The sequence below is a fragment of the Myotis brandtii genome, unplaced genomic scaffold, assembly GCF_000412655.1.
Source record: "Myotis brandtii unplaced genomic scaffold, ASM41265v1 scaffold394, whole genome shotgun sequence".
In the NCBI taxonomy this organism is placed as follows: Eukaryota; Metazoa; Chordata; class Mammalia; order Chiroptera; family Vespertilionidae; genus Myotis; species Myotis brandtii.
This window is the reverse complement of record NW_005365111.1, coordinates 1,405,820-1,415,028: the sequence shown is the minus strand read 5'-3', so window position 1 is coordinate 1,415,028 and position 9,209 is coordinate 1,405,820. Positions and strand designations below refer to the sequence as shown.

The 9,209-nt window shown below is 43.0% G+C and overlaps 1 protein-coding gene across 1 annotated transcript in view; it reads left to right on the top strand.

Annotated features, from left to right (window-relative positions):
• Positions 1-5,337: 5,337 nt before the first annotated feature.
• PGK1 (phosphoglycerate kinase 1) overlaps positions 5,338-9,209 on the top strand; it is a 31,656-nt gene continuing 27,784 nt past the window's right edge. The window contains exon 1 of the mRNA XM_005872861.2: positions 5,338-5,473. Coding sequence (XP_005872923.1) covers positions 5,409-5,473 — 65 coding nt within the window. The 5' untranslated portion in view covers positions 5,338-5,408. The remainder of the gene's footprint in view (positions 5,474-9,209) is intronic.

Genomic DNA, 9,209 nt, shown 5'->3' with positions numbered 1-9,209 from the left:
CTGTAGATTTTCCCACACTCTTTATTTTATTTTTTAAAAATATGTTTTTATTGACTTTTTTAGAGAGAGAGGAAGGAAGAGGGAAAAGGAGATAGAAACATAGATGAGAGAGAAACAACATCAATATGTTGCCTTCTGCATGCCCACTACTGGAGATTGAGCTCATAATCTAGGAATGTGCTGTGACTAGGGAATTGAACTCCTGGTGCATGGGACAATGCTCAACCAACTGAGCTACACTGGCTGGGCACCCTCTTTATTTTCTTGCAAATTATTTTGCTGATTGTATCCCAGATTGTAGTTCAATATAAAGATGTTATAATAATTATACCTATCCCATAATGTACCTGTGTCCTTTAATGTAGTGAGTGATCCATCGTTGAATATTAAAATAGAAGCTAGATGCCTTAAAAGGCATTTTTATAGTATAGAAGGTAGAATTTTGGACCTGTGGGACCTTCAGAGTTGCTACCAACTGCAAAAGGTTTATTACATGAAAATATCAGCACAAGTGAGACATGCGTAGAAATCTAGGCAGTGGCCACATGGCTGAAATATACTGTCTTTAATATTCCTCATAGTAGGTATGTTCATCTCTTCATGGGCCAAGGAATGTGTGTTGCAGGATATTATCAGATCTATGCATCAGAAAAATTAGGACCCAGGCAAAGTGTGTATGGTGGTTTTAATATATTTCTCTCTTCTAGAGGTGAAACTCAATTTCCTTTCCCTTAAGTGTGGGCTAGAATTAGTGGTTACTTCTAACAAATAGAATATGGCTGAAATGATGGTGTGTGACTTCTGAGACTAGGTCATAAAAGGCATTGTGGCTTCCTCCTTGTCCTCTCTCTTGAATCATTTATTCTGGGGGAAGCTAGCTGCCATGTCACCTGTATATTCAAACAGCCTTATGGAGAGGCCCAGGTGGTGAGAAATTGAGGCCTCCTGACAACAACTGTGTGAGTGCATCGTCTTGGACGGGGATCCTCCAGTCCCAGTCAAGCCTTCAGATAAATGCAATGTCCTGAGTGACCCTGAGCCACAACCACCCAGACTTCATGTTCTTGAATTCATGACCCACAGAAACTGATATACTGTACATACTAGTATATATTTGTTTTGTTTTAAGGTTCCGAGTTTTGGGCTAAACAGCAATAGATAATATGCTTCGTTATTTTTGATTGAACACTAGACATTGTTTATGAAAAATAATTTGAGGCTCTTATTAATGTTGTCTTCCTCCAGAAAGGCTTCACATTTGTTTCTTGCCAGTGGACTATCAGGCTAGAGGTATTAGAAATCTCAGATCAATTATGGGTTGAGATGATAAGAAGCTGGGTTTCGTTCCTTGTGAGGGCTGGACTATTTCCTATTCACCCCTATTCCTTAGGTGTTGTCCTTAGGGGTTGCAAGTCAAAGCCTGTGGGGTTTAGCATAGCCTTTTCTTCCTCATGGGCCCTGAAGTCCAATTTCCCCCCTCTTATCTCCACGAGTCTAACCAAAGCTATGCACAATCTCTCTGCTGCATCTTCTGGAATAGACAGCTGTCCTTGGGGGAGAGGGGGGTGGATAGTCCCAAATATAGGTTTCTTTTTTCCTCTTGAATCTTGGCTTCATAATATTTTATAGCCTTTGATAGTTCTCCAAAAACTCAAACAGATGTTTTTTAAAATTTTGTCTAGCTTTTCTACTATTTCTCAATGGGATGATTAGTTTCAATTACATAGTTCAAGATTACCCCATTGGTAGAGGTAAAACTCTCCCAAGAATGAACTTTTAAAAAATGTAAACTCGATCATACTACTCTTGCTTAAATCCCTGCAATAGTGTAGAAAGATGTTTTCAGCTGCAAGCGACAGTATACAGCAGTCCCCTCCCTTCCTTACCTGTGGTTTCACTTTCTGCAGTTTCAATTACCCACAGCCAACCAAGGCCCCAAAATATTAAATGGAAAATTCAAAAGAAACAAACAATTCATAAGTTTTAAATTGTGCGCCATTCTGAGTATCATGATGAAATCTCATGCTGTCCTGATCCGTCCCACCCAAGACATGAATCATCCCTTTGCCCAGCACATACACACTGCTCCCCACAGATTAGTTACTCCCCACTGATTAGTTAGCTGTCTCAGTTATTGGATTGATTGTCATAGTATGTATCACAGTACTTGTGTTCAAGTAACCCTTATTTTATTTAATAATGGCCCCAAAGTGCAAGAGTAGAGATGCTGACAATTTGCATAAGCCTAACAGAAGCTGTAAAGTACTTCCTTTAAGTACAAAGGTAAAAATTCTGGACTTAATAAGATAAAAAAAGATTGTATGCTGAGGTTGTAAGATCTATGGTAATAACAAATCTTCTATTCCTGGGGGTCTTGGGACATATGTCCTGTGAAAAAGGGGGCACTACTGTACTCAATGCAATGTTTATATTACAGGGCTTGTTAATCTTAAGACAAGAAATTGAGTAGTAGGGTAGTGCCATAGTTGGTTAATTCAGTAGGCTTGTTCTATAGATCTGCTTCGCCATCCTCAACATGTTGGTGATTATTTACCTTTACCCTTATGGTAGCAAAATAATTGCTGGAACTCTGTATTAGTTATCTATTGCTGAAGAACAAAAACCCTCAAAGTTTAGCCCCTTAAAACAACAAACATTTATTATTTCACAATTTCTGTGGGTCAGGAATTTGAGAATAGCAAAGCTGGGTAGTTCTGGTTCAAGGTCTCTCATGAGATTGCAATCAAGATGTTAGCCAGGGCTGCAAGCATCTGAAGGCTTGAGTGGGCCTGGAGGATCCATTTCCAAGATGGCTCATTTACATGCCTACTGGCAGGAGGCCTCAGTTCTTCCTTTGCTGGTTGTTGACAGAAGGCCTCCGTTCTTCACCACCTGGGCCTCTGCATTAGGCTGGTTGAGTGTCCCTCATGACATAGCAGCTGACTTCCACAGAGTGGATGATCCAGGAGAAAGAGCAAGGAAGAATCCACAATGTCTTTTATGATCTAGTCTTGGAAGTCATACGTAGTCATTTTTACCACATTTTATTCATCAAAAGTGAGTCAGTAAGTACAGCCCACACTCAAGGGGAGGGAATTAGCCTCCACCTTTTGAAAGCATGAGTATCAAACAATTTGTGGACATACTTTAAAACCACCATAAATCGCAAACATAATGTTCTCATAGGACAGTATCCCAAGGAAGAATGTCTGGAGTAGGGGCAAAAATTAAAAAATAAAAATACCTTGGTTTTCTAGCTGCTTTATCTTTTATGAGAGAGTAAATTCCTTCCCAGAAAGGGTCAGTGGACTTCTCTTTATGTATCATTGGCCAAAATGAGTCAATACCCATTCCCAGAGCAATTCATGACAAAGAGAAATAGGATAACTATGCTTAATTTAGGTAAATTATGATTCTTCCCTTGTGGCTGTGAAATACTATCTTCTTGGAGTATTTATCACTGGCCCGATAATCAAATCAAGTTTCTGTTAGCAAGGAAGGTGGTGACTGGGGAATGGTTGTCGGGTAGGCAACAGGGACTACAACAAATGGCTTCTCATTGCTCTTGGGATAAAAAATCACCTCTTCATCATGCTTATTATGTTCAAAGGATCTGGTCCCTGCTTATGTTGCTTTCTCAGTATAGTTTTAGACCTTTCTTCCTCCCACTCTATTTCCCAGCAACATTGAACTTTTTGTGTTGTTTCAAACTCTTTCCCATCCATCAGGATCTTTGCATCTGTGATGTGGTTTCAAATCTATAGGGGATAATATTCCGGATTTTTATGGGCTTCAATGTTCTCATTGTGAGGAGCCAGTCATGTATATTCAGCCCTTAGCAGAGTCTGGCATACAGTAAGTGTTCAATAATTGGGAAGTATTGCTAAGTTCAGATTGTCAGATTGTATGCTTGTTTTGCTTTCCCTGCTGACGCCTTTGGTTGCTAGTCTATCTTACCCAAAAGGAATTGTTTCCCACTACCACAATATCCTAGGTGGAATGAAATAAGTGCCATATGTATGCAGAACTGATCATGGGGAGGCCTCAAATGTAAACTCATTTGGAAGTAACTCTGTGGAGGTTTCCCAATGACAGGATTGAAAGAAACAAATGTTTATCATATAACTTTAAACTTGTGTCTCATTATCAGACAGACACACTTGTCTCAATACCAATGCACTATGAATTAATATTGCCTATACCTTACCTGGACTTTGAGCATCATATGTGGGAAAATTTTTGTATTTCTGACTTCATTCCAGCTAACTGTGTAAGCATGTTGGACACTCACCTACCTAGTTCCTAGCAATGGTGACTGTATTATAGTATAGGTAGGTGTATGGACTCTACATGTTGACTGTCTAAGTTTGAATCCACTACTTACAAGATCTGAAACCCTAAGCAAGCCAGGAAACTTCTTTGTGCATCAGTTACTTGATTTGTACAATAAGGATGACAGTACCTACTTCAGAGTTTTGTGAGCATCAATACACGAAATAGTAGTATGCTATGTGTTTGTCATTAGCATTGTGTTGTAACCAGAACAATTACATTGCACTTTTTCTTTAAAAAACACACACACATATTTTTATTGATTTCAGAGAGGAAGGGAGAGGGAGAGAGAAATACCAATGATGAGAGAGAATCATTGATCGGCTGCCTCCTGCACGCCCCTACTTGGGCATGTGTTCTGACCAGGAATCAAATCATGGCAACCACTGAGGCACACCAGCCGGGCTGCACTTTTTCCTATAAAAAAAGGTAGGGAGGAGGAGGGACCTGGACTTCTAAGATTATTAAAACCAGTCAGCAGCCTTATGTGGAATTTCATTTGCATGAACTTAGTAGAGCTGCCGGGAACTCTAAGGGGCGGGGGCTGGGGGTTGTGCTTTTCCCCAGAATGTCATAGGTTTGGGTGGCGTTGCAGCTGCTCTGGGTGAGGCGGCGGAGAGCCTAGCGGCGACCTTGGGCCTCTCTGTTCACGTGGCTGTGCGAGGCCATCCGCCTCCTTCTCCTCCACCGGCGGGCGCCGCCTCCCACTCCCGCCCATAGGAAAGTTCCCACTCCGGCCCATAGGAAAGTTCCCAGCCGGTCGCTGCGTGTAGTACGTGACAAGTGTGAGCCGCACGTCCCATCAGCGCCCTCACAGACTGACAGCGATTCCGAGCAACTGAAGCGCGCCGGTGCCTTTGGCTGCGTATCTATTTTGTTCACCAGTTTATTTTGTTACTTAGATTCCACATGTAGTGAGATCATGTGGTACTTGTCTTCCTCTGACTGACTTATCTCACTTAGCATGATACTCTCCAGGTCCCTCCATGCTGCCTCAAAGGGTAAGAGATCTGACATTTGCTGCTGTCTCTGTCGCTGACTGGTCTGCGGGCTCTCTGAGCTGCTGTATTGCCAAGATGTCCCTTTCTAACAAGCTCACTCTGGACAAGCTGGACGTGAAGGGCAAGCGGGTCGTCATGAGGTAATTCTGCACATCTGCCCGCGCTTCCTCGGGGCCCTGCCGCAGCCTCTGGCCAGCGCCGACTTGCTTTCCCGCCTACCCAAAGTCGCTTTTAGTCCTGGGCTCGGCCCTATGGGCTCTAGCCATACTAGGCGATGCTGCCGACCGTTGTGGCTGAGGCTTTTCCGGGTGTGACGGTTCCTAACCTCGTTTCTCCCAGCCCAGGAAACGAGCTGTAGGTGCCCTTTTGGGGTGGATCCACCGAGGAACAGCTCAGATTGCCGAGAACCACTTTGCCCTCTTTCCCATTCCTGCCATGCAGTTCCGTCTCCTCCAGTTCCCAGTTGGCGAGGTGGAACCTAAGGCGTAGCCTGCAAATCTCTAGGCCCCAAGGCAGGGACCTTGAAAGGTCATTTGGTTAGTTTCCCTTCCCCGCCCTAGGCCATCCCAGGCAAAGAGAAAGGGCCCACATTTCAAAGGTCCTTGCAAAAAAAATCTTTCCCAGAGGGTGTTGATATAGATGTTCAGGAGTAGAACCCCCTAAAGCATCGGGGGTAAGAGGGTGAAGTCGGGTGGGGCTCACCGAAGGCAGTCCTGCAGAGCTTATGTAACAGGCCTCTGCCGCCCAACCTGGTCTTTGGACTCGGGGCATTGGGGTTTGCATCAGGATTGTGACACATGCTGGGTAATGGTAGAGCAGGGTGTGGCTACTCATTCTTGCTGTTCTCCAACCTCATCCTCACAGGTGGCTAGAGAAGCAGGATATTAGAAATGGGGAGGGCTCCCCATATACTTGGGGGTCTCTGACTCTGCACTTGTGGGTCCCTGGTCACTTACCAATATGGCTTCTCACTTATTTGCCCCAGTTACTAGAATGGTGTATGGAGCTTGTACATTCTTTTTGTAAGGTGTGGTACATTTGTGTGTGCCAGAGGCAAAGTGCATGAGGACAGTTAGCTATATAACTGATACATTTGACTGTTACATATCTTTTTTAAAAATATAATTTTTATTGATTTCAGAGAGGAAGGGAGAGGGAGAGAGAGATAGAAACATCATTGAGAATCTTTGATCGGCTGCCTCCTGCACGCCCCCTACTGGGGATGGAGCCTGCAACAAGGGCATGTGCCCTGACTGGGAATCCAACCGTGACCTCAGACCTCATGTTTCATAGGTTAATGCTCAACCACTGAGCCACACCCGCTAGGCTAAGGACTTGCTTTGATGGCATTTTGCAGGCTTGTCCTTTTCGGGAAATGATTGATGGGCAGGCATGTGAATGGTGTGATTCAGCCCCTTTCCCAATTTGAGTTGGTTCAAGTGAGGGCATCTTTTGGATATTAGCAGACACATAGGATAGTAGGGGACTCTTCCTTTACCCTGAGCTTAAACATATGAAGGTACTATGAATTAGAGAACTCTATGGATACCCCAAAATTCATGTAGTCTCTCCCTTCCGTCTAATTTCACTATGGCTTACTGTTAGTTTGCAAGTGGCCTTCTGTGCCTTGCTATGGAAATAGTCAGAAGAATTCAATAGCTTATGGCCATGAAAAACACCTGGTATCCACATTTTCCCAAATAATCTAGGCCATTTCAATCTGGACAAAGTAGGAATTACTTGCAGTCACCTTGGTATTAGACAAGGGCCCTTTCTACCCCTTAGATGATGTTAAGGAAAGGGGATGGATCCTCTGAAAAAGAGGACAGGTGGACATTGGCAACTAGATCTGAGGTTTAATTATTTCCTCCGATCTCTTCTATGCTCAAGCCTGACCTTTCCAGATGCACGTACCAGCTGAAAGACAAGAAATGGGGCATCATACAATGGTCGCTTTCCTGCAATTTCCATTTGGGGCTTTATCTCTCTCCCCTGGGAAATTGGCTTGAGGAATTAACTGGGATGGCTGGGAGTGGGACTAGAGAAGGTGCTTATCTTTTCTCACTCTGGATCTAATATGAAATATCTTTCTGCCTAAGGGCTCAAAGTTTCATTCAGATTGACCCTGAGTCTTGAAACAATTGGCTAGTCTTGTTTTGCTGATGGAAAATGACCTGTCCAAGGTCACTGAACTAGCAAGTTGGTGGCAGAGCCAGAACTAGAATTGGGTCTCTTTGGCTACTGAGCAGATCCTCTGAATACTGGGGCATAGTGAAGACAGGTTAAAATAGACTTTTTGTTGCTGACAGTTGCAATCTATAACTCCCCCCTGTAATCTGGATAAATTCTGTGGCCTGAGGAGAGGAAGTAAGTTACTTTGTTCCCTGATTAACACATCTCTCTTGAATAGAGAGTCACACTGTAGCCCTACTTTTTGGAAGAGCCTAGGCAGCCATGCTTTGTCAAATTTCTTTTTGTTTCAATGTCCTTATGTGGTCTTTGCTGGCAGTGTTTTGGAAATGGGCCTCCTGAGTAATGGCTGCTTCACTTAACCTCCTCTCTTTGTCCCACAAAAGAGAACTTTGATGTTTGTTGAGACTTCTGGCCCCTGCTTTGATTACTAAGGGAAATTTTTTTGTTGAGGGAACTTTAGATAGCCAGAAACCTGAATAATTACCAGGTTCCACCTCAGTTTTTTAGGACACCAATTGACTTTACCTTTGTATAAGCTTCCTGTATATTTTTGCAATGTCATTTTCTTCCTCTCATAGGATGCCAGTCATACTCCGTTGCTGACTGTGAAACACTTCCCTTTTGCTTGCCTGCCCCCCCCCCCCTTTTTTTAAACCTCACTGATTCTCTTTATCCTGTTGTAACTTGTTAAGCAAGCCTTGATGTAGTGGAAAAAGAAACGGAGAGGAAAAACTGAGAGCAGATAAAAAAAACCTCTAAGACAGCCATGATATCCTAATTTTTCAGTTAGGGGCAGTGAATCAAGGGTGGACATGGTTCCTTTGAGAGCTTTTAATGGAACTGGGCTTAGGACTCCTGAGATTTCAGGCGATTGATAGAGACTTGATATTTCTATTAACTCAATATGTTTAACATTTTATTTTGAAATAATTATAGGTTCTCAGGAGGTTGCAAAGATAGTAGAGAGGTCCTGTGTTCACCCAATTTCCCCTATTGGATACCTCTTACATAATTATAGTACAATATCAAAAGTAGAAAGTTGACTTTAGAATAAAATATATAGTTCTATGCTATTTTATCACATGTGTAGATTTGTGTAACTCCTGCCAGAGTCAAGATACAAAGCTAGTTTTGTTTGATTACTACTAAGATCTCCCTCATGCTATACTCCCTTAGAGTCATGGCCCCTCTCCCTCATTTCTAACCTCTGGTAACTACTAATCTGTCCTCTCTTTCTAAAATTTTGTCAGTTCAAAAATGTTACATAAGCGGAATCACATAGTATGTTACCTTTTGGCATTGGCTTTTTTAAAAAATATATTTTTATTGATTTCAGAGAGGATGGGAGAGAAAGATAAAAACATCAGTGATGAGAGAATCATTGATCAGCTGCCTCCTGCATGCCCCCCACTGGGTACTGAGCCCGCACCCTGGGCATGTACCCTTGACCGGAATCGAACACGGGACCCTTCAGTCTGCAGGCCAATGCTCTATCTACTGAGCAAAACCAGCTAGGGCTGGCATTGGCATTTTTTAAAAATTTTCTTTATTGATTAAGGTATTACATATGTGTCATTATCCCCTCTTCCCCCCACACCCCGCTCATGCCCTCACCCCCCCCCCAGGGGTCTGTGTCCATTGGTTATGCTTAATATGCATGCATACAAGTCCTTTGGTTGATCT